The sequence below is a fragment of the Opisthocomus hoazin genome, chromosome 20, assembly GCF_030867145.1.
Source record: "Opisthocomus hoazin isolate bOpiHoa1 chromosome 20, bOpiHoa1.hap1, whole genome shotgun sequence".
NCBI classification, from domain to species: domain Eukaryota; kingdom Metazoa; phylum Chordata; class Aves; order Opisthocomiformes; family Opisthocomidae; genus Opisthocomus; species Opisthocomus hoazin.
Window position 1 is genome coordinate 10,133,550 of NC_134433.1, and position 25,662 is coordinate 10,159,211.

At 41.9% G+C, this 25,662-nt stretch overlaps 1 protein-coding gene across 2 annotated transcripts; it reads left to right on the plus strand.

Annotated features, from left to right (window-relative positions):
• Nucleotides 1-2,847: 2,847 nt before the first annotated feature.
• TAF15 (TATA-box binding protein associated factor 15) lies at nt 2,848-25,662 on the plus strand. 2 transcript variants are annotated; one of them, XM_075440077.1, is made up of 16 exons: nt 2,849-2,980; nt 6,917-6,953; nt 8,078-8,126; nt 8,326-8,416; nt 8,495-8,612; nt 11,315-11,598; nt 12,426-12,540; nt 19,764-19,798; nt 20,405-20,437; nt 21,007-21,116; nt 21,663-21,792; nt 23,071-23,160; nt 24,509-24,593; nt 24,684-24,769; nt 24,876-24,978; nt 25,281-25,662. In XM_075440077.1, exons 1-16 carry the CDS (start codon nt 2,971-2,973, stop codon nt 25,318-25,320), a joined length of 1,416 nt encoding a protein of 471 aa, XP_075296192.1. In that variant the 5' UTR covers nt 2,849-2,970; the 3' UTR covers nt 25,321-25,662. The 2 variants fall into 2 exon arrangements, with proteins under 2 accessions (XP_075296194.1, XP_075296192.1); XM_075440079.1 differs by lacking the exon at nt 19,764-19,798 and having other exon boundaries at nt 2,848-2,980.

Consider the following 25,662-nt stretch of genomic DNA (forward strand, 5'->3'; position numbering starts at 1 on the left):
TTTTTCTGCTCTTTTAAATTTTTTTTTTTTTCTTTTTCCCTTGCCAGAAGGAAAAAACATCCCCGGGGGAGGTGTGAGCTCCCGCTGGAAGCCCGCCCCGGGCCGAGTGACTGCCGGCCCTCCCGCCGTGCGCAGCCTCCTCCGGGCTCGGCAGGCCCCGCCGCGGCGGGAAGGCCCGGCCGCCCCCAGCCACCATGGCGCGGCCTTAGGCTGCTTGGAAGGACCCAGCGTTTCCTTCAGGTGCGGCGGGTGGAGATGGAGAGGAGCGCTGGCAGCAGAGTTCCTCTCCGTTGGAGGGGTCGCCGAAGACAGGCCTCCTCCATGGCAGGGCGTTATGGAGCGGGCTAAACCTCCTGCGAGGCGTCAGCCCTGCTGTTTGTCTGCAGAGCTGTGCACACCCCAGCTGAACACCACTGCCTGAGGAAGGGGAAGGCGCAGAAGGAGTGATACCCGTAAATGTAAAATTTCCACTTACTAGAAGTTATTCTAATTAAATCAAAGTAGATCCTTCCTTGCTGTTTTGAGAAGACAGGAAGCTCTAAGATAGAGAGGCTCCTAAATAATGCTACTTAGACAAACTTGACTCGCTGTTTTGGGGGGGGGATAGGAAAGCTCTAAGATAGAGAGACCCCTAAATAATGTTATTTGGACAGATCAGCCTTGGGAGGGCAGATGCACCAAGCTACAGAGATAAATAGGCACCAAGAGGGCAATGAGACCAGAACAAAACAGCCTGGAAGGACACGGTAAACTGATCTTAGAACTGAGTCTGCACAGAAACAAAGGTCAATCAGCGGACACTGTGATGAGGAGTATAAGCCTTCATCTTGAGACCCCCAAAGACCACCCGAGGATGCTAACAGACATGCGTGAAAGACATTAACATATGCTAATTAGTTATTGGAAAAGTTATGAATATGCTAAGCATCTCTCAGAAATATAATTAATATGTATATTGTGATTGTATTTAACCTGAAATGACAGGGTGATTGGCACGCACGTTTGGAGGAGAGATCCCCCGTGTGCCCGGCACTGCAATAAAGAATCCCCTGTTTAATAATCTGCCTATTGAGTCTGCAACTCCGGCTTTTCACGGCATCAGGAGGAGTGCTCCGGCGTGGGGAGTTCCTCTCCCCTGAGAAGCCCCTGCATGAGGAGAGGGACATGGAGGAAAGAATTGAGAAGCTGAGAGAACTAGAGGCTTTGCTCAAGGCTGGTGGGAGGCCCCCAGCAGTGAGCGGAGGATGTGGCTCCCATGGCACTGGTTCTTGGACCTGCATCCGCTCGCCATGAACAGCTGCGTGGCAGAAATGCTCCCCCGCCACCAGCTCCTCCTCCAGACAACACCCCAGGCACTGGCTGCTGGCTCACATATAATGAGAGACCCATGAGGTCTCATCTACACAGGAAGGATCAGAAAAGACACAGCTTCCCCCACTCTCTCTGACTTTGTAAAGCGGGGAAAGAGTTGGAGCAGCTGAGATCTCTTCCAGCCAAGGGGATGAGCAGAGGGTTGAGAGTCCAACACCTTTTCCTCACCCCAGCTTCAAAGTTTCTGTGTGAAAGCAACGGGAGAGCAGAGCACAGATCTGTCAGCAGTCAGACAGGCAACGTGAGCTTGTCGCTCTGTCTCAATCAATTGCCGTTCCCCGTTTGTGAGAAAAACCGCCTGTCTCTGAGGAATGTAAAAGCACTGAGAGGCTCCATGCATTGTTTGGGATCTGTCCTAATCCTGGCGGCAGGATCCCTTCTTTGTGGGCAGTTCCAGGCTGTCACAGGTACAGGAAGGCTCACGGTGTGGGAGAAGACCTCGTGGCTGAAGGAGGTGAAGTTTTCCAAGGAGAAACCGAAAGACAGAGAGAGAGCTCAACCCCTTTTTTTTAAATTAATCATTCTAGTCACTGCTTGTTTGGCAGAAACTTATTTTAGGCTCTGGCAGTGGGATCTGCCACCCACTGCTACGCCCAGGGGGGAAAGAAACGGACCAACTTGTTTGCACATCTGCTCAATCCGCTCAGCTGAAATCAGAGAATGCTCTTCGCTGCCTTTAAAAAAAAAGCAACACAAACAATAGGGTAAAACCTCACAGCGCTCGCTGTTTCCCCGGCCGACACCCGTAGGCTGTCACTTAGACATAAAGTGTGCAACTGTTAACTTCCCAGCTCTTGCAAGAATGTAGCTAGATCTGAAACAAGAAACACGACCGCTAAAAAACGATCAGATGAAACAATCAACGCTGCTTTTGCTGCCGTTTTGGGTTCATTCCTTGTTAATCCTCTTTTCCGAAGCAACGTCGCTCGTCCCGTAGAAGTGGCTCCCAAGACCATGACCCCTGTTCTTAGAAAGCCATTCTCCCATGTCAATATTTGGCTTTTTAAGAGTCAGAACCCCCGGCAAACCTGTTATTTCTGGTTTATTTTTCATTTAGGACCCAGATTTTGGATGTTTTCTTTAACTCCGTCTCAACAGCTCGCTTCTTTTCCCGGCTGTGCACGCCCAAAGCGTTGCAAGGATTTTATTGCCCAGCCTGCTGCGAAGTTTGGCACGGCGAATTCTCTTTTCCAAAGCTTGAAACACTCTCTGGCCCAAATGGCGATGCAGCCCCCCCGCTTTCCCTCTCCGCACCCCGACCACGCCCTGCGTGTTTATTAATTAAACTAATTCAATCTTTTAAACCATTCCCGCCCGCACTGCACAGCCCCGTACCGCCCAGCACGCCGTACAGCGCCGAGCACACCCCCCCCCCCCCCGCTCCCGCGTTGACTTGGTACGGCCCTTCCTCCCCCTCCCTTCCCCGCGCGGGTGGTAGGCGCCGAGCGCGCCGATTGGCTGCTGGGCCCCGCAGTCCGCGCGAGCTGCGGGTGCTTCAGTGTGCGCGCGGCCGGCGCGGCGCTTGGTCTTTCTCCCTCTCTCGCTCGCTCTTTCCTCTCCCCTCCCTTTCCCTCAGCCCGGTTAGCGGCCGCCGCCGCCATGGCTTCGGGTAGGTGCTTCCAGGCCCGGCGGGCTGAGGGGGCGGCGGTGGCGGCGGCTCCGCTTCCCGTCGCCAAGCGCGCGGGTGTGGTGGGCGCGAGAGGGTGGGCGAGCGCCATGTGGCGCAGGTGGAAAAGGCCGCGGCCATGTTAGGGGGGGGGAGACGCGGCCCCTTCTCCCTCATACCCCCGCCTCCTTCTCCCTCACCCCCGTTTACCGTGCCTCAGGCGGAGAGGGGGAGGGGAACCACGCCCCCGAGAGCCACGCCCCCTTTCCGAGCGAGGCCTTGCTCCCTCCCCGAGAGCCCCGCCTCTTTGTGGCCGGGGGCGGGGTCAGTCCGGCCACGCCCCCCCCGTGTCGCAGTGGGGAGGTGGGGGCAGGGTGCCGTCGGGGCCGCCCGCTCTGGTGCTGCGTGGGGTGTCGGCACCCCGCTGTGGGGCTAGCCCCCCCCCCCCCCCCCCCCCCCCCGGCGTGTGAGACCCCCTTTGGGTTGTGCCACAGCCCCCCCGGGTGTGAGGTGTGGGTGCCCTTTTGGATCATCTCTCCCCTCTGTAGGGCCCTGTATCCCTCCCCCCCCCCCCCGGCTGTGAGGTGCAAGCCCCCCGCTTCTGGGTCGTGGCCCCCCTTTGGGTCGTCTGTCTGTCCGTGTGTGTGTGTCGTCCCTCCCCCCCCCCCCCCCCCCCCCCCCGGGGTGAGATGTCGCTCGTGCCGCTCCCCACAGCGTGGTTTGTGCTCTCCCCCTTGGGTCAACACCCTCATGGGCTGCAAACACCCCCTCCCTTGGGTCTTCCGCACCCCACTTTGTGTCCCAGTGTCTGCTGCATCTGCTCTGCATTCTGCTTTGGCAGCCCCCTGAGGGTGCCAGCGTAGGGGAGGGGGTAGCTTCAGAGCCCCCCCGCCCCATGCGGCTGTAATTCTTTTCCCGACGGAGGGCTCTAGTTGAGCGTGGAGATGGGCTATCTGCTGTCCCTGATGGCTTCTCCGAGCACTCTGTTGCTGCTTCTTCATCCCATTTGAGGTGAAAAGGTTTCGGTCCCACCAGCCACGATGCCCCTGCGAAGCTGTGGATAGGTAGCGTACGCCAGAATAGGAGAAGGAGTTCTGGGGCTGTGTGCGCTTTGTGGAGCAAGCCATGGTTTGGTAGGGTTGAGCCATTTTAGTGTTGTCTCATGTTACATGTGTGAATGCTAGAGAATAAAACCAAAACAAAGCCAGGTATGTTGAACGAATCCTTTAGTGCAAGGAACAGCTCTTTACCATGAGAAGAAACCATGTCCAAAGGTACTGTAAAATGACTGCAGACCATGAGTGAGCAAAGTGTGGCAGTAAACTAAACCCACTTTCTTCCGAGACCTCAAATACTTACCAGTCAAGCACCTGAGCGTCTCCTCTGTTTTTACTCTATGATGATGTTCAAACATGAGTTTGTTTTTCTGTTGAGAATACTACAGAAGCAATGCTGCTTCTTTATATGAATTTCTTTGTATGAGAACTTCAGTTTTCAAAGGTTCACAGCAGATTCTTCTGTTTTAGGAATAAGCTTCCTGAGCAGTGCAAGATGACTGGTCTGCAATGCCCCACTTCATTCACAGGAAATTCTTCCAGGAGCTTTTTAAACATTCAGAAAAAATGTCCACGTATCCAAGAATTTACAGAATAAACTATCTGTTGTTTCCGAAAATACTTAGACTGTTATCCCCGTTGAGCCCACCGAAAGGTCAAACAAAGGATGTAGAAAAACATAGAAATAAAGGAAGTTCCTCCGATTCCATGTATTCATTTTTTACAGGCTCCTTAGCTGGTTACTTTCAAACTTTTTTCCAATATTTTGTGATTTAGCAGAATTTCCTAAGGGAGAAGCCAAGGAGAATTAAATGTTGTCCTTCAGTGTGTAGCTAATTGCATCCTTACTCAAGAATTCTTTCGAATAAAACCATTAATATTTGTTTTAATTAGTGGCATTAATGGCATATAAATTTTTGAGTAAAAGCACTGTTTAAAAATGCTGTTACCTATTTAATAGTAATCTTTGTGATCATTTAACTTGAAATAATGTAAAAAAAAATTGATCTTCATCTTGTTAAAAACAGTAAACATGTCTGAGTTGCACTTCTAAAAAAATTATTCTCATTAGGAAAAGTCAATGGAAATATTTGTGTAGCAGAGCAAAAGGAGGAGCGTATTTCACATCTGAGTTAAAAGGCTTTGTAGGACCTCTGAAATGAAATGTTATTTCATCTCAGCTTTTGGTAAATGTTACAGAATATGAAGTTTGATGCTTTTTATTGCCTTGAGGAGGTACTTTACCGTTAAAAATGGGTCTTCATGTTTGAATAGCTTAGGTGATAACCTTGTCTTGAAAGTACATATGCTGGTGTTGAAGTATATGTGTAAATACTGGCAGGACTGGATTTGCAACTAGATAAGAGAGGTATAATGAGCAGACTTTCGGCAGTTTTGATGTGTGTTTTGATTGGAAAATTGTTATAGTCATTTATAGTTTATGATGTTTACCCTGCATTGTAATTTACTCTTGGTTTCAGTTTTTTAGTCAGTTCTAGGTTTAGAGGTTAGAGAGAGTGAGCAGGGGACAGACTGAAATCAGGAATGAAAACAGAGTAGTTCTTGGTAGTTATTAGACCTCGGCACCACAATATTTGTACAAATTCTTGAAGTGATTTGAAAGGAACAGGAAAATTACAGGGCTGTTACCCAGAGTGACAGTACTGTTGAGGCTGCTAGGGGAGGGAAGAGTGTTTGGGTTTTGACAAGAAGGTGGCAATTTCACGCAAGAATGTCAAGAGGAGTTGAGACTCCCGCACAGAAAGCGAGATCGGCAGAGTCCGTGTGGCTAAGAAGCTGGCAGGGCGCAGAGCAGCTTGGGGCGTGTGGGTATTGCTGGAGAGGTGAAGCCTGCTCACCACCGACTGAATTCTGAAGGGTCTGAGGTTGATGAAGCAGCGCCTGTGTGTTCTGTGTGTCTGCATCTGTCACATGTGAGGGAAACTAAACCTGTAGGAATGTGTGTTTTGCCCTCTATAGTAAGAGCTTTTAATGCATAAAAGTTTGCAGTTTTGCAGAAGAGAAGGAAATCCATCATTGTGCAATTAATGAGATAAAATAGTGTGATAAGGTAAATCCATAAAGACATAGCACCCTGTTTAAGAACTGAATTCTAGCTAGCGGGTAGTAGGGTTTTTTGTAACATTGGTAGCTTTTACAAATTAGATGCTTTACTTTAAATAGAAGTGAAATGATTTCAGTGATTTTTCTTTTTTTCTTTTCAACTTGCAGTTCTGTTTTGAAATCCACATTCTTCCAATGTGTTTCAAGAATAAATTTTTCTGATAACTTTTTATGTTAGTTGGAAATAGTATTCCTAGTACCTGCCTGGACAACTTGTGTTGAGTGTAAATGAATTAATTCTGGCATGGTTTGAGCTACCAGTAATGTTTCTCCTTGTGCAGGATGAGAGAAGGGAAGTGTCATGTTCCTCCATCCCTGATTTTACATCTCCACATTCCGCCTGTGTCTGTGTCCTTTTACTAGGCAGAGTTTTCTTAAGGCATCTTAAAAAGGGGTTCAGTAGGGCTGATGTACTTAGCTTCGCTTGAGTACTTAAGCTGTTGCATTCTGTTTGGCTGCGCTGTCCCGAATGTTTTAAGAGATGCCTTGAAAATGCAATTCAGATCCTTCAGAAAGAAAGTTCTGAGTGGCTGTACCTGTGTTGTCCCCCGCGCCCTGTGCTTCTGTGCTCCTGTTCTTCCAGTCTTAGCACTTTCTTTTTTGTTAATAAAGAGGAAACTGTCTTATTCTACAGGGAAAGTAGCTGCATTGTCCAGTGCACTTGAACCTTTCTCACTCTCCCCAGATTTCTTCCTCTTATAGTAAATACAAGAATAAAATGTTAATTAGAAGTTCTCAATATGACTTACTTCTTTTCTAGATTCTGGAAGTTACAGTCAGTCTGGGGGCCAGCAGAGGTATGTGTGGGGTTTTTTTTGCTGTTAGCAATTAAATCTGCAAAATAAAAGGCCGTTTAGGATTCCCAGCATGACGTTTGAATCTTTGGGCATGATACAGTGTTGGTACATTTTTGGAGTTACAGGTGCAGAAAGCTTGCTGCCCTGAGCCTTTATTAAGATCTTGTAAAATAGGAAGAAAAAATTATATTCCTGAATGGAAGACAATACGCAGGTTTGAATTGGAATGACATCTTTTAGTAGTAAGAACTTTTAAAATGTCATGAATATAGAGAAATATTTTTCGTATGACTGCCCTAAGCTGTTCACTAAGGTTTTAGTCAAAGGCCATACACGTATGAAGATGATGGGCCATGTACATATAAAATTTTATTTTTCCATTTTATTTTCCTATTAGAGGGAAATTTTTGTTAAAAGCCTCTGATGACTGTTTGTAATTGTGAAATGTAAAAGCCAGTTCATAAAATAGCTGTGAGTTTGGGGGGAGTATTTCAATCGGTGAAAAGCAAGTGTTTTTATGGGAGCATGAAAATCACAGCTAATACTGACTGTGCTAATGAAAGTCACAAGGTTCTATGCACATAGCACTGTGTGAGTTGGAGTTTATACGTGAGTATGATATGAGTTTCAGCACATGGTTCTTCTGTCAGTTCTTGAAGTCCTAAAGTGGCAGAATAAGGCGTAAGTGTAATCTAAAGCTGGTGTGTTTTTTGATGATGGTGATGTTGGAGTACTCCAGCAAACACCAAGCTGACAGTAATTGATTAAAATATAATTAACTTTGGGACAATATACTGAAAAACTTAAAATGCCTTGGTTTCATACAGTAATGTTTTCAGTGATTTGAAGAATGTGTCCAATTACAATAAGCCTGACTTTCATGTACTTTAAACGTGCACTTGAAACAGAGCAGAAATTAAAATAAGCTCACCTGTCTTCTGCCGGTCAGCTATAGTAACTGTTATTTTATTGATGTATTGCTAATATGCCTATAATTGCAGTACTTGGATTAAACAACTATTTTGGAGTGAACAGAAACTTAAAATAACACCAAAAATACCTTTACTTTCCAACCCACTTGGAGGGCACTGTAAGCATTTACTAAACGCATTTTTCTCTTACAGTTACTCGTCCTATGGCAATCAGAGCAGTCAAAATTATGGACAAACACAGGTAAGCTGAAAAAAAGCATTGTGTCTTTCAAAGCAGATGTTCCCTGAGTGAAAATAATTGTTTGTGTGTGACCGTGTGTGGGCCAGGAAGAAGTCCATTCTCAGCTGTGCTTGATGTTTGCGGTCGTGTCTAGCAAAGGAAAACTACCATTATCCTCTGTGGAAGTTACACTCGTTTGAGTATGTTCTTTAAATTGCAGGGCTATTCTGGTTATGGGCAGAGTGGAGATAATTCCTCCTACGGACAGAACTATGGAAGCTATCATGGGAACTATGGACAAAATCAAACAGGTTTGGCTAGCTTGTTACATTCATTGGCAGTAATTAAAATGTGAATATTTACTAAAAATTTTCTTTGTCAATTTCCAGGTTATGGACAAGATTCCCAGGGATACGATGATGAATCCAGTTATGAAAATCAGAATCAGAGCTCATACAACCAGCAGTCTTACGGCAGTCAGGGGCAGCAGAAAGGGTCGTCTAGAGGGTAAGGAAGTTGAGAATAACAGTATCGATTTGAACTACTGTGTAGTAGTTGTACATTCTTAACTAGAGCTGTAACAAATTTCCTTCTATCATTGCTAAGAAAAGAAAAAACATCTGAAAATCCACATTCTTAAGACATTTTTAATACCTGAAAGAAATGGGAGGCAAGGGAAGAATATTTCTTTACATGAGAAGCATGAATGCGTTTGTTCTGAAGTCAAGTTGTACAGGGCGATACACTTTAGAAAGTCTGTGGATAGTGACTACAGTGAAGAATGGACTTGGTAGTATTTTGATGAAGAAAAAGATAGATCAACTACCTCTCCAGTCACATTCTTTTGTATAAACTTACAGTACTCTTTATTAACTTCAAATACGCTGTTAGCAAGGAATTTCTTAGCTGCTGTTAGATGTGCAGACTTCTTATCTGACTTAGAATGCGTTTTCATGGTGAAAGAAAAGGAAGGGATTCAGTAATATCATTTAAGAAGTAGGATTCTCAAAACATCGTGTCTTTATATCATTATCAGTAACTTAAATGCACGTATACGTGCTGCAGTCCGATTCAGTGATTTACACTATTATAAATGTGTTTTGCTTGTTCAGTGTTGTTTTACTCAGATCAGTTTCAGGAGGATTAACGATACAACTTTTAAAGTGTGATGGAAAATACAACCCAACTTCCTGTAACGGCTTACAAGGCCACTTGGTGCTAGAATATCTTCATTATCTAATTTACAAGCTTCATGTATACACCCCAAGGTTACTGCTTGCATTAGATCTTTATTGAGGACCATGTGACCTTTTCAAAATACACAGTCATATACTAAACTTCATTCTTGTGTCCAAGGTCCAAATATTTTTGTATTTGTTTGCAAGCTGATAATCTGGACTTCAGCAGACCTGTACTTAGTTTCTGTTTTTTATAGCTATTATTACAAAACTTCGTAATATAAACAAGCAAAGTTTTAATCTGTCAGCAGTAGGTGCTGTCACCCAGTGTCTTTTTCACATCCCTAAAGAAGGAAGGAACATGGTTAAGTTTTGATTTGCTTGGTTTTCTGAGCATTTATTAGAGCTGTACAAAGGTACAGGACTAGGCAATAAAGTAGTTTTTAACTCTGTAGACATCTAGAGGGGAAAAAATGCAGCAGGGCATAGATACTCCAACAAGTTGGTTTTGACCAAGAAAATGAAAAAAAGACATTGAAGGGAAACTTTTCAATGTGTGGTTGTAACAAGTAAGGAGAAACTGAGAAATTAAATTACAGCAGCTTTGAAGAGGATGACCACAAAATTGTAGCTCTCGCATCTTAAGGGGGGGAATGAAGAAAAATCAGCAAATAGTGGATGCTCTCAACGATGCTTTCTTAGTTGGTGATGGTGCAAAGGCTAAAGCGAAGCTGACTTTTTCTGAACTGAAGATATTTACAAAAATCTTCACACTCTTTTTGCCCCTGAGATTAGTTATATTAAAGCTAAGATCTAGGCTAGAATATTGGAGGGAGCAGATTAGATGGTATTTACACAGATGAGGTGTTTTAGATTGGTTGGACGCGATGACTTTATCTGAAGAGTGCTTTGAAAAGCTGTTGGAAGCTTTCTATAGGCACTTAGATTTTGTTTGTTTTTCTGAGACATTTTGGCTAGCAAGTAAGATTGCCAAAGACTGGAGAGTGGCAACTGTAGTGCCTCGTTTCTTGAAAAAGAGTGGAAGCAGGGAGGAGGAAGAGAAGAAAGGGTGGCAGAGGTCAGTGATTAATTTCGGTTACTGAAAAAATAATACACTTAAGCTGCAACTGAGTACCCAGGGGAAAAACAAAGGTGTGAGTGACAGCCAGTGTTTCCTGGGTGCAATTTACTTCTCATAAATCTGTACAATGCCTTACTGTGAAAGGGTAACCCAACTGGAACTATTCTCTCATATATCTAGGTTTTCGAAATACTTCTGTTTCTGTGTTGCATGCTGGGAAGTATGGTGTGGGTGAGATTCCCTTGTGGTGGCTGTAAAGTTGTTACTAGTCAGAGAAGAGTTATGACTCCCTCTCCGAAGTACACCCACGTTGTTTTCGAATATCCTAGGTTTGATATTGGTCAATGTTTCTGGTGCCAGCTGGTGGGATAGTATATGTAGGTGACACTAAAGTGGGAAGAGCTGCTACTATGTTAGAGAATGTCGTAAGAGTTAAAGTTCTTGACCAAATGGTAGAACACCCAGAAAAAGACAGGCTGCAACTCAGTAAAAGCAAAATTTTGGGATTTTTTTTTTTTTTGTAGGCAGAAGTGTCAGCTGCACAATACAACATGAGCAGTTGATGTCTTCCCTGCAGATCTGTAAGGAAGGATTTGGCAGCTAGCAGGTCATGGGCTGTCCGTCAGCCATTGTCATGCTACTGGGTAGAGGGGAGAAAGCAAGCATTGTACTGGGATATGTAAGGAAGTGATGTTCTTAAGTTACATTTACAGTGGAAACAGGATGTCTTGAAAGCCATGGTAACATACAGTTTTCTGTCTTGCTTTTACTGGAAGCTGGATACATCCCAACAGAGACGAAACATAGAGTATTTTCATATCTGTATGGCAGTAGTGACTGGGAGGTAACTGTGACTAGGAAATTTTAGCAATGTCATGAATTATCAGCCATTATTTTGCTCTCTGTTCTGTGAACATTTAGCTATTAATACAAATTCTGTTTATTTTAAGTGGAAGAGGCTCTTATGAACAAAAGTCAAACTATGGTCAGCACCAAAGCTCTTATGACCAGCAGTCAAGCTATGGACAAAACCAAGACTCTTATGACCAGCAGTCAAGCTCATATGACCAGCAGTCGGGCTATGGCCACCAGGGCTCATATGACCAGCAGTCGGGCTATGGCCACCAGAGCTCTTATGACCAAAAGTCAGGCTATAACCAGCACCAAAGCTCATATGGCCATTCTCAGCAATCCTACCAGTCTCAGAAGGGAAGCTATAGCCACAACAGCCAAGGTAAAATTCGCAGGTTGAATTCAGTATTGGCTAATAAAATTGAGCAGAAACACTGTGAAATAGTTGGATTTCCTTCCACAGACAGATGATCTGATGAACAGTTAAAGCTCTTTTTCCATGTTGATATTCTTGGGGAATGTTTTCTTTATTAAGACTTGAAACATTGTGCAGAGATGACAGACTGTTGGGGCCCCCAAATTGTTGCAGTTTCATTTGTTGGAGGCCGCCTGGCACAATCCGTCTCCCTGAGTTCTGCAAATTCTACATGGAATTTTCTTCCTAACCTATTTCAAACCTTCTTCCTGCATGAGGGTGACATGTCTTCATCAGTCATGAAGAACTTTTGCACTTTTCACATTCCAGCTTTATGCTGTGTAGGTGAATTCTGAGATAGGAGGAAATGAGAAGTTTAAGATCAATGCTTTTTTGAAGTAACTTCACACAAGCGGCACAGCCCACGCTCTTTACCCTTGTTGTGTCTTCAGTGATGTCTTTTGCAAACTGGGAAGGCTATATGGAAGTAGAATGAGAAGTGTATTTTAGACAGTATGTGTTTAATGATTGGAAAATGGAGTGTGATTAAAGTACAGAGTGTTTACACTCCGAGATACCTTGTGGCCCTGGAAGCCAAGGGAGAGAACTGGAACAAATCAGATTTTGCTCCATTAGTTTGTGGTATAGATAATGTAAGAGAGGTTTCGGAGTTGATGCGTTCCAGATTTAAATAGCAGACCAGGGCTGGGGGGAGGAATTGTGGGGTGGGAATTTTCACTGCAGTTTGCACTACAACTTACTCATGTTTTGATTTGTTTTACTCATTCCTTTAGATGATCGTCGTGAAAAGAGTAGGTATGGAGAAGATAATAGAGGATATGGCGGGTCACAGGGAGGAGGTAGAGGGGGATATGACATGGATGGAAGAGGTCATATGTCTGGATATAGGTAAGTGACCTCATTCCAGTGCCTGCAGTTCCTTACCCTTGTTTCTTATTATTTAGCCGTTTTAAACTTTTGTTTACTATATGTCTATTCCTAATGTGGTTCAGAATTAGATTTTCAAAAATGGAATGTTTCTAATGTTAAACCTTTCTGCACCGCACAGAAATGCGTTTTGCCTAGGAAAAGCGTTAGGTTCAGATAGATGGAGACCAAGCATTTGAATGTTATGACACATAGCTGCACTATGTTTACATGAGTAGCAGTAAAAAAACTGCCTGAGCCTGTCCCTTGAAATAAGATATTTTAAAACCTGTAAAAATTCGTTTTCGATTACAAGAAAACCAACAGGCAGGCATTCAGAAAGTTTTATAAATGTGTAGCTAACATTTTAGCAGGGAAGTATTTTCACATTACAGTGACACATCATTACACTAATGTTGGCTAATTATTTTTGTGCTTCCTAAATGATTTAGGAATAATTTAGTAATAAGATTTCTTGTGCTTTACTGTTTTTCGCCATTTTAAACTTCTGTTCATAGAATCATAGAAAGTTTTGGGTCGGAAGGGACCCCTAGAGGTCATCTAGTCCAACCCCCCCGCAGCGAGCAGGGACACCACTAACTAGATCAGGTTGCTCAGAGCCCTGTCCAACCTGGTCTTGAATGTTACCAGGGATGGGGCCTCCACTACCTCTCTGGGCAACCCGTTCCAGTGTTTCACAACCCTCATTGTAAAGAATTTCTTCCTTATATCCAGCCTAAACCTACCCTGTTTTAGTTTAAAACCATTACCCCTCGTCCTGTCACTGCTGTCTCTACTAAAAAGATTGTCCCCAACTGTTAAAATACAGTTTTTGTTACTGGTTTAGCCGTTAGTCTACACACGTTTATTTTAAGTAAATTTTAAAGACTAACAATGCTGTTACCCCTTCTGCAGTTGCCTTGGGCGCTGTTCCTGTCAAGAAAATTTATGCACATGTTTAATTTTGTGCTTGCAGATGATTTCATGCCTAGGTCTGAGAGACTGGGACCTTCACTTTAAATCCTGTTGAATTAGACCAGATGATATTATTATTTCTTAATAAACTATCACAGTTGGCTTCCCTTTATTAACCTCTGTGAAATGGTTGAGGGTGGAGAGTGCTCAGGGATGCAAAGTAAGAACGTTGACGCTTCCAGTGAGCTGTGAAGCGTTGCTTGTCAGCACCACTTGGCCTTTAACAGGCCGCACAGTTCTGGGTTATTGCTAGAACTCCAGATGAAGAACTCTGATTATACTCTGCTGTTTGTTCAAACTGATCTAATTTAGGTGAAATAATCCAACAGTGTATGAAGACATGATTACTTTTTAAAGTATTTATTTTTAAACCATATTTAAAATTTTCCTGCCTCTAAGGTGCTCCCAAATTGTACTTCATGGCTTGCTGTTTTGATGATGTAGGTGGACCCTATATATCCTAATTAGGTGTGGTAGCATAATTACAAAAGTGTATTAATAGTTCTTTTATGGTACAGTTTGCTGGGGTTTTATATGCTATAAACTTCACTAGTAAAGTAAAGTTGAAGTTCATTTTCAGTTAAAACTGAACATATTTTTTTTTAAATTATCTTTTCTATGTGGCTGAGGGTTTTCTGTATTCCTATGATGAAATATGGGTTTTTTAAAATCGTTTGTAGCTGAGCCCTTTCCAATAAGAGGAATGAATGTGAGCTTCAAAAAACATACTTTTGGTAGATTTTATCACTTTGAAAGAAACTGCTTTCTTTGCAAGATAAAGTAAGGTAAATTAATGTCTGTGAAAATAAAGCCTCTTCTCAAATTTTTCCAAAATGTAAGAAAAATTTTATTCACACATGCATGTAGATAATCGTACATCAGTGGACTTGAAAGCCGAAAGAAGGAAAAGCGAGGAGGTGAATGGAGAAGTGGGGAAAAATACAGCGAAGTGGGAAGGCATTTATTAGGAAGTCTGTCTGCTTCTCTTAAGTGAAACCGTCTTTAATGCCATTTGCAGTGAAATTTTTCTGAAACTACAGTGTTGTTTATTCAGTCTTCCTGCATAATTATGATGGAGGATTCTGCTTCTGACATACATATTTTACCAAGGTCATGCTTGTTAGAAAAGTGTAAAAAGTTAAATTAAATAACAAACTCTGTAATCAAGGGGAAAACAACTTCTAATAAGGTAAGAAATTGTGTTGAGCCCTGTGAAAATGGGAGGTTTCAGGGTAGGGTTTTTTGGTTTTTTTTCCTGGGGTTTATTTTTTTTTGTTTTTTCCGAAAAGCAGCTTGTGTAGGAATGTCAAGTTTATCTCCAGTGACTAGTTACCATTCTCAGTTATTTACTTCAGTTACTTTGTAATGCTTAACACTGATTTGTGGAAATTCTATAGCCATCAGAAATAATCTAAAAATCTTGTCTGCACAGGTATTTGTACTGCTGTAATAATGTAGGGTTTGGTTTTTGTAGTGGTTAGAAAATAACGTGAAGATGAGCTCTGTCAACACACAGAAAAATTGTTCCTTTTGAAAAAAATATTTAGTAGCTAACTGGAGACCATAGCGTATGAATCCCTTCTGTGTTAGCTAGTAATAAAAACTTTGTCTTGACTGGTGTTGCAGTGCAGGGAGAACTTGTTGCAGCTTGCTGTTCACGGGTAAGACACCCAGTCGTCGGTGTTCTGACAGCTGCATTTCCTAATCTGCCGTCGTGCTGGGCCATCAGCGCATCCTGTTCACAAGCGTCATCGCTGACTTGCTGCCGCCCTGTACTTGTGATACAGGGACTTTGGCTGCAGCATCAGTTCTCCCGCGAGATTCTTGCGAGTTGCGTTGGCCTCTGAAAACTTATCCTGCATGCAAGACCTCTCAGAGCAGTCTGCAAGTGCAAAAAATTATTCTGGGATACTTGGGGCAAAATTGAATTAGCATTTTTACATTTTGAGAGCTTTCATTTCTTTGAATAACCTTTATAAAAGTACTTCAAACAGTTGGTAGTGTTAAGGTATGAATCATTATTCTGAATACTGGAATGACTTGAATATGTACTGTGGTAAATGCTTTCTGCACTCGTTTTTCTTTGGTGTCTGTGCAAAGTAATGCAGCACTGAGAAGGAAATGTTTTTTGAGAAATTACTGTTCAGATTCCCGAGCTGATATTGTTACAATAGAGAACAATAATTCTCGTGTGCGTCAGATGTTCACTTTTTAATCTTGTAACTTTGGCTTTCAAAATTATTCTTTAGATTTTTTTTTAATGGTCTTGAATTATGTCTTTTGGGATTTTAGTGGAATTTTTCCACCCTTTCATTTTGAAGCTTGAAAAATGGATGATCTCACTAATTTGTATTTTCTCTAAGTGGCAAAATCTTTTCTTTTTTTAATACCCATAGTAGAAGAGTCTCATCTTTGAGCTCTTTTGGTTAGAAAGCAGGTACCAGGTCTTGAGATTACAGAGATTTAATCTAAGTTATTCATCCAAGTTTCCTTGCAGAATAAGTCACCTTTTTGTTAGAGTCCTCATCTGCAAGGTAAGAAATTAATTGCTCGTTGTGGTTGTGGAACTGAATTGTTTTGGTTAAACAAATACATGGGAATACCGTAGCAACAGAAAGCAGGTTTGTTTTCTCTCGTCTTGGGAAAGCCGTTCAGGCAGTCGCGCAGCTGTACCTGCGACTCTGCCCTTCTTTTGGAGTCTGGATTACGTGGGAGAGGCTTTGCCTTTGAGTCTGCTCACACAGTCTGTGTTGGTGGAACTACCTAGATGCAGTTTAGAAAAGGATTTAGCATTGCGTTAGGATTTGTCATAGAAATCCTAACTTTGCTAAGCATAGATTTGTTTGTTTTCTTCTTGTGCAGATTTGATGTTTATGTACTACAAACAAAAGTTACCTACGCAGCAGAATTGCTGTATTAGCTATTATGAGTGGGGATCAGCTTGCTGTGATATAAGGAAACTACAGCTTAGTGCAAATGGTTTTTACAGCAGTGTGGTTTGTGCTCAGAATTAATATTTTGACTTGTAATGTATATGCTTGAGGTTAGTCTTATATAGATTTTGGAAAAACATGAACAGAGGCAATAAATATAGGCAGCAAAAAACCAGACCATCTGTCAGCGACTCTATTGGTGCACTAAGCATTCGTTTCTTGTTTGTAAAAATACATTCTTGTGTAACTCCCACACGCGTGGCGAGACATAGATACATGTTGGAGGCTGAAATTTGGTCCTGAATTTTTAGTGCTACCTCTGCCAATATCTGATCACTTTTTTTAAGTATGTTTCTTGTATCTGTAGTATTGAGCTCTCCATGTAACTGTGCCTTTAATTCAAAGAGTTATTCCCAGCTGAAGTGAGCAATGCTCAGATGAACTCCATTTACGCTCAAGTAGGTGATATTTAAATATATGACTGAGTATAGGGAGAAAAGAACATCTGAAGATGTTTCTTTCATAGCAGTAAGTATTTGTCACTATGAATGATGCCACGTATGCATTCTGGCTGCTTGCAGTTCAGTCTTTTGTTTTATTATTTTTGTCAGTGGCATTGCTAAATTGTAGCAGGCTGTTGGTGATTCTAACATAGGATGTTGAAACTCCAGACTCCATCTGGTCACCTGTCTGTTTGGTTTGTGTGCAAGACTGGTAAAGCAGTAGACTGTGAAACGCTACAGTTCTGTTTTCCACATGTTCTATGACGATAGTGTGGGAGATAATTCAGTTGCTGACATTGAGACCTGTATTTTGGGTCTCAGTGAGGGGTAAATCTAAATCTCAGACTGTGAAATCAGCTGCTTGCAACCAGTTTCTGTGTTTGACTTCACTTGCTGCAGCATATCCATATGCCTCCTGGGGATCTTGGGTAGCTCTGCCCAGCGATCTCAGGAAGGTAACACACTGCAGCTTTATAAATCACACATGAAATGTGACTTAAAAATGGAGGAAAGCATTAATCTGTCATCAAAGGTATCTGTCACTGAATTGATGCAGGTTTTTGTTGGGTTGGTCGTGTGAGACTAAGCAGAAGATAACATGCTGAAGCATGCTTGCGCGAAAACATGTTTCTACAGACATTAATTTAAAAGCTAATTGAAAATTGTGGGTTGCACTTGTTAGTGCGGGGTGCAGAACTACTGTATAACATAGTCATTTGACTAGGACTTCCTTTACGTTTTTTATCTCCAACTCTGTCACTTCCCAGAGTCGTGATGCACACATTTTTACCCCAGTATCTTAGCAAAATCCTCCCTTGCTGTAAAGTCCTGGCTGTGTTGATCACAAACTTACTTTCTGTATATTTTTAGATTGTTGGGTTTTCTAATTTATGTCTCTGCTGCTGTATACTTTTAAATCAGAAAACATACATGTTTGGGATAATGCTGTCCTTATGAATTGGGACCAGAATCTAGGGTTGGAGAACTTGGGTAACATTTCCATGATGATGTTTTCACTCTTGTTATTTCTGAGTTACAACCCTAGAAGAGCAAGCATCCTACTGAAAGTTGTTGTGTTAGAATGAAGGGGGTTTTTTTAGCTGAAATGAATTGGAGGTGGCAGAAAGATATTTACAGTCAATTTTATGATCACCTTTGTGTTATCAGCAGTACTTGAAAGTAGCCAGCCTTGAATGAAGACCGGCTCTGATGTTGCCTATAAAATTCATTCCTTTGACCTCTTTAATGAGCAGAATGAATTACGATGAGTAAATGACACTGCAGTTTAGCATTCGAGTTTTTTCTGTGGAGAAACAATTTAAAATCTGCCACAGAAATTTATTTTAAGAAAAGTCCCAGTGAAAGTGGTAGTCTGTCATGACAAACATCTAACACTCCATATACATACTGTCACAGAATGTCAGTCACCCTTCAAATACTGCCTCTCTAAATCCAATTTTGATAATACCGGTTGAAAGCTTATTTCTGATTTGACCCTCACTTTGGGCAGATTTTATCTCATAAATGTTAAGTAAGCAGTACCTCCCATTTATGGCTTTGCATTTGCTGTAACAGAAAACAGATACAGAGTGCCAAAGAAGTCACTCCCTAATTTAATTTCATTGCCTTTTGCTGGGGTGCTTGTGTCCCGTGTTTGGACTCTGATGTGTTGGCAGATAGACTGCATTAAAGCCTGGAGTGACTTGTGGATGTAAAGCGCGTTGGTGAAGAGGCTGCTCGTACTGGCACAGTAGTTCCAGAGTCTGGAGATAGCCCTCTGCTTCAGGGTTTGAACTTACTCTGGTTTTATCTGAGCTGCTGAGCGTGGCGGCTGTCAGGATTAGGGGAACCTGCCTAATTTTCAGGTGGCAGTTGTGTCCCCCATGGGAAGGAGGGCAAGCAGGCAGTTGTACATGGCAGTTTGAGACACTTGGTTACTGACTTTCTGAAAAATCCAGTGGTCGTATTTTTCCTGAAGGCTTTGAATATTGATTATATCGTGTTCATAACATGGATGCAATTAAAAATGCTGATGTGGAAAATCCTACTAGCATGAACATTTACATTGAAAAGAGTGAGGGTTTATTTTCATGCACGTGATTGGAGGTGTAATGTCCTGTTTAAAATCCCCTTCTAACCTTTGAAAATTGATGTGTGTCATCTCTTAACTTGGTCTACATTTTGTGCCACAGGTTTCAGAATGAATGAAATAAAACTTCACGGCCTCTGCTTTTGAAGCTCACATACACACACCTTCTCTGTAATGCCAAGTGCTGATAGTACAGTAGGTCCCCACCGACCCTCTCTCAGAGAATGGCTGGTACTGCTAATTTGTCCCCTGTATAGAAATGCATAACAATGGAGGTTAATTAACTTCAGCTCTTCTTACTTCTAGGAAAGGACTAAAGTACTAATTATTCCAAAGTAGCAATTACATCTACAATTAAAGCTCATTAACCTTCATGAAAATAATGTTTCTGTTTTAAAACCCGGGTTTTAATAGCAGTCATTTGGGCTGCTGGGATGGGAGAAAGTATTGAAACGACGACATGTGTATGGTTAGTTTAAAATACTCTCTAGGGCTTCTCTGCTCCAGTGCAGCACCCTGTGAGATTATTCACTTTCATGTAACTTAATCTTTGAACATGAATGAATAGTGAGGAGAACATAGAGATGGTGCTTTAGCTGCTAGACGGTAACTCTCAACTTGTGATCAGTTAACTGTAGATTGAGCCTTGGGCTCAGCACATAGAGACTTAAGGAAGAAATCATTTCTTCAATTTTTCCTCTGCAGTGGTGGTGACCGTGGTGGCTTCAAAAATTACGGTGGTAAGTGCCGAGTATCCAAAAATGTTTCAGTGGAAATTCTTTATAAATCTAAAAGCCACCAATATCTTGTTACTATCTAGTAGAAGCATTATAGTGTTTTGGTGAGGCTGGTGTGTTCATGAGTTTTAATAGCCAAACTTTTAGCAATAAACTGGATTTCTACTTTGTCAAATTGCATGAAAGAATTTGTGGAGACAGTGACATTCACCGGAATTTTCTTTTATTTTCTTTTTTTAATTTTTGTTACAAATGCTTCTTAGAAAGGTACTAGAGGTATTAAAAAAAAACCAACCCAAAACGTGGTAAACTGCTTGGTGATCTGACAACCAGCATTTGCAAGACAACACCAGCATAGCATCAGTGTGGCAACTGCCACATGCTGCAAGTTAAAGAACACGTTAACGTCCTACAGACACCTTCTGTTGAATGTTTTAATCTAAACATTCTAGATCTCTGGTTAATGTTTTAGATCTTAGATGCATTACATACATACTTTAAATATTTTCTTGTGTCTAAAAAAGTAGCTTGAAAATGTTTTGCTAAAAATAGTCTTTTTCTTTTTTTTTTTTTTTTTTTTTTAAAAAAAAAAAACAAACTATTTCATAGGTCAGAGGGATTATGGACCGAGATCAGATGCTGGTAAGAAAATGAGCAGTGGGTGGGAGTGGATTGTAGCTCTTGGGTCATTGCTTTTAAAATGTATGTCTAGAAAGATGGATGTGGCTGCAATTCCCATGGGCAAAAAGAAATTTAGCTAAAGCTTGTCTGCCTTGAAAGAAATTTATTTTATTGAAGTGCATGTGAATGTTTGGATGTCTTTTCATGCAGCAAGTAAGAATTTGCTGATGAACTTTGAATCTGCTTGAGCTGAGCAGCTGCTTTCACTGCCCTAACGCTTGTGCTAAACTTGCGTTATTTAAAACATACATCAGTTTGGGTTTGGATGTCCTGGCTGCGTGGACGAGTTGCGTGTCAGCAGTTGAATGTATTCGGTCTCTGATGTACTGCAGCGTCTGAAGGTGCTGTGCATGCATTTTTGAAGCTGATGGTGTTAAATTCAAAATTGTGCTCTCTGCTCATCTTCTGTTTCACGCAAGAAGTCTTTGGGATTTCAGGGTCTGCTACTGGGCAGGATGGACCTGAGCTTAAAATGTTGTGTCTGTTGCTGCCACAAAAATGCATGGTTAATGTCACTTATTTTTTTGTAGATTCAGAGTCTGACAACTCTGATAACAACACTATCTTCGTGCAAGGACTTGGAGAGGATGTTTCAACAGATCAAGTGGCAGACTATTTCAAACAAATTGGTATTATAAAGGTACGTGAAGTGAGAAATCATTGGTAAGAAGGAAGAGAACTTGCGGAGCTACTGTATGGGAAATGTACTGGTATCATTCAAGGCAGATGCTCGCTCTCACTCCCCAGCAGTTGTAGATAGTATTTTTATCTGGGTTCCCAGATGACAGCTCATTTGTAAGCTGGCAGCACTAGCAGCTTTCTTCTAGTGACATTTAGATTGCTTCATATCTCTTCTTTAGTCTTTCTAACCCTTAACAGTGACGCTCTGTCCATTGTACTACCCTCATCCTTCAGCATGTATGCTTCTGTGTTCTATGGCTGTTTCTTCTGTTTCTGCAATTCTAAATTAGGGCTTCCTGCACTTGACCTCAATTTTTGTGAGAACTAGGCCTGTCATTACTTCATGGAGAGCAGCCAGTCAGTATCCCTCAGTCAAAAGCATCTGTTTCTGCAGGCTAGCTCCAAGAGAATCTTCTTTCCGGTGATACTTAGCGGTTACAGTTTATGCTGTGAACTGGCTTTACCAGTATTTCTTGTATGCCAAGTGTACAACCTTTCTTTTCAGACGAACAAAAAGACTGGCAAACCTATGATAAATCTTTATACAGATAAGGATACTGGCAAACCAAAGGGAGAAGCAACGGTGTCTTTTGATGATCCTCCTTCTGCTAAAGCAGCAATTGACTGGTTTGACGGTGGGTGAGAGTACCTGTTCTTTTTGTTGTTTATGAGTCTAACAAGCAGCGGAAGAAGCACATCGATAACCCCATTGGGGACCCCATGCTACTTTTTGTTTGGCTTTTTTTTTTATTTGCCTTTCGTTCTGTTTTGTTTTTTCCACAAAGACTTCTGTTTCGTGGTATTTTGTGTTTGCTGGCTTTCTGTCTCGTTCACTGGAACAGCAGCTGGTGATAAAGACCAAAAATGTGTAATGAAACTGCTAGGGTTTGCTGCTGTACCTCAGTCATCCCTGCACAAAGTACGAGCGATGGTATTCATGTCACTCGGGAGAGCGTAACCTCCAATAGAGCTGTAACCTGTGTCGGCGGCTGGAAAGATTTCCTACAGTGTTAGTATTGGTATTATTAGTGTTGTGGTAGCATTTTTAGAGTTTGGCAATGGTTATGGCAATCCTGTGCCAAGTGCTTGTATATATGCAGTGAAGAACAAGAATTTTTTAATTACCAGTTCAGTGGAGGAAGAGAGCAGATCCCAGAAATACATTGATACAGAACTCTGCAGGAAATACAGTGATGCTTTTTTGTAGTAGTAAACTTGGAGGGGTGGGGAAGTGCCTGCTCCTGTGACCTTCTGTGTTCACAGAATTTTAATAATACTGGGCAGAAGCAAAAATACATACTCTGCATCTGGTGTGAAATGATAGCGCGTAAAAAATCTGTCACGGCATGCTATTTGATGGTTTCTGTTTTGCTAATAAGATGCTAGTTGACTTGTTTTGGAGGGTAAAGTAAATATGACTATGTTAGGCACCTATGCAGTCCTGTCTGTTCTGTGATAAACCTTGTATCTATGAAGAACTGAGACTTTGTATTTAAAAAGTTCATGGTTTGCACCTACTTGGGAGTGTAACTTTTGTTCTGGCTGCTGAAGTGTACAAAAGCCCTGTTGCCTGACTTGGGGGAAGGACAAACAGAGTTCTAAAATCCGAACTACTTATCCATCAACACAAGAAAAATCTTTTAAACGTTATGTGTCTAGTTAAATTGCAGCTTATAGATCACATTTAAATTAAGAGAAATATCTATGGGTTTATGGAGAACCTAGCAAGTGCTTCGGTGTTTGCCATCTAACATTTGGACCAGTACTTCCAAAAATAAGAGATTTACTTCAGACTCCCTGTGTCTTCAGAGCTTTGTATTCAGTCTGTATGTACAAATCACTTCTGTCCTGAACTTGCTGCTGTGTTGTTGGGAGCTGTATTGATCTTCTTCTCACTTTCTGTCTCTCCACAGGAAAAGAATTCAATGGCAATGTTATCAAAGTTTCTTTCGCAACTAGAAGGCCTGAATTCATGAGAGGAGGTGGAGGCGGTGGACGTCGAGGTGGGACTAAAACCTGTAGAATCTTTGGTTTTGCATAGTTAAATGCTTTTTAACTGTTGTTGGTTTATAAAAGAGAAGTTGGCTTTAAAGCTGTGATTCGTCAAAGTATATGGGCCTTTGGGATTCTGCCATGAAAGGGAGTAACAAGGATAGAACCAAGTTAAATAAACTGTAATCTCTCTTGCACGGCGCAGAATTTATGCTTTGCTTTTGAACTGGAAAGTCTCCAGATCATGTCTCAGCACTGCTTTTAAGAGATAGTGTAACAATGATGTTGAGGCTGTCCAGGTTCCACATATATAGGTGTGAAGTCGCAGTGAGTATTTGGTTACTACAGCAAAGCCTTGAGATACTCTGATTTCTGGATGGTATTAAGCAGGGTAAATTATTCAACTACTGCTGACGTAGAGCAGCAGTTGGATGTCTGACTCCTGTAATTAAACAGATGTTAATCTCCCTAATTCGCTGCATAGAACAATTTTGTCAGTAGCCCACTGGATATTTATTACCATTTTACAGGAAGCATGCTTTGTGCGGCGGCTGTCAACTGATACTAGTTCTTAAATCCAGCAGTTTTGTAGGCTGACAAAAAAATGATTCTTCAAGAACTTCAGCTGGCATAAAAGTTCTTAATCTTTTTGATGTCGAAAGCAAGAACTGTGTTGTCCCTATGCTTGTGTCAGATGCATCCTGGCATTAATCCGGACAGATTTTTTTTTGTTGTTAAATTTTTGTTCTGTGACTAAGTCTGGCCTTATATGATCGATATTATGTATCGCTAAATCTTTATGAAATTTTATTAATGCACATAGTGGGTTTATGTTTACCCCTTGGCAATTAAAGTAGATCAAATTTACTTTTGCTGCTGGAAAAGAAATTATGAAAATTTTTTCTGGCCACCACATGCTGTCCTTGCTTCTTATCTTTCCCCATCTGCCCAAGTTGTAAATCTGTCCATATGAAGATGGGTATTTCAGCTATGCAGATACATTAACTTCAGGACATCGAATGGTGTTGAGATTTAGTCGTGACTGGAACTTCTGTTGTCGTTTGCCCAAGTCTTGCTAGCTGTCTTGTAGCTAGTAGAAAATCAGCTAGTGGATGATGAATTCTGCAGTACTACAATTTTATGTCATTGGCCCTACCTGTTTCTTTCACAGTGCCTACTGTGGCTTCAGAGGCTTGCCTAGTAGGGGTATATTTACATTAAACACTTACTCTTGCTTCCACCTGGAAAGTCTGTCTGTCGCATGCGTTCTGAAGCCAGTAACAGTCCTTAATAAACATTACTCATGTATAGGTCATAGACGCTTCCCCTCCTTTATTCTGATTATAATTTTGTCTACAGGTTCACGAGGTGGATATGGAAGAGGTGGGGGCTTCCAGGGTAGAAGTGGGGAACCCAAAAATGGTGATTGGGTTTGTCCTAACCCGTAAGTGTCATTTTAATTTAGCAGCGGTGTTTCGTGTATGCTCTCTGAGTTGCTTGGCAGCTCAAATCTGGGACTCCTTGTCTTTTCCAGGGTCTGTGGTAATATGAACTTCGCTCGCAGGAATTCTTGCAACCAGTGTGGTGATCCCAGACCAGAAGATTCACGTCCATCAGGAGGTGCGTAAAAGATTGGTCAAAACAACCTCATCTCTTCCAAAGTGTTAATGACATCTGCGGCTTTTGGAAGAACCTGGCTGATGTGTCGGTTTGCATTTTCCTCCAGATTTTCGTGGGAGAGGTGGCTATGGAGGAGAAAGAGGATATCGAGGGCGTGGGGGCAGAGGCGGTGATCGGGGAGGTGGCTATGGTGGTAAAATGGGAGGAAGGTAAGCAGTTTCTGTGTCCTTGCTTGGTTGCATAGCGTGCAGACTGTGGAATTGATGGGGACTGTGGGAAAAGTGTTGTTTATGTGTGCACGCACAACTGTGCTCTGAAAAATATTAATTACAGATAGGAGCTTCCGGGGAAAATAAGTCAGTTTGCCTGTTGAGGGTGTTCTGTGAGTGTTTTTGGATAAGGCTATCTAAACATAGAAGAATACGCAGAAGTCGGTGTAGAGACGTTTGGCTGAAGACACTATTTGTGATTTGCTTAAGGGATTCCTTATAACTTTTTATTTCCCTTTCAGAAATGATTTCAGAAATGATCAACGCAACAGACCATACTGAAGACCACTGTGAATATTTTGTTTGTCTTCTTGATGCGTTTGATAGTGAAATTGCCAGAGTTTTGCCTGCCGCTTCACCCATGGCCTCTTTGGATAGTGGAACTGAGTGAAACTAGGTTTTTATTTTGGTGGGAGGGACTGGGGTGGTTTGGGAGGATTTTTTTTTTTAAGCAAGACATTGAAATTTAATCTTGATTTCAACATTCTCCTCTTTTCTTCCCCCCTTCCCCCCCCATACCTTTTCAGCAGGCCCTAAGAAGGAAAAGGATAAACTGTAAAATATTGCCAAAATATGAAGTGTTTTGTAATACAACAATAAATGCTGATTGTTTTATTTGTGAAA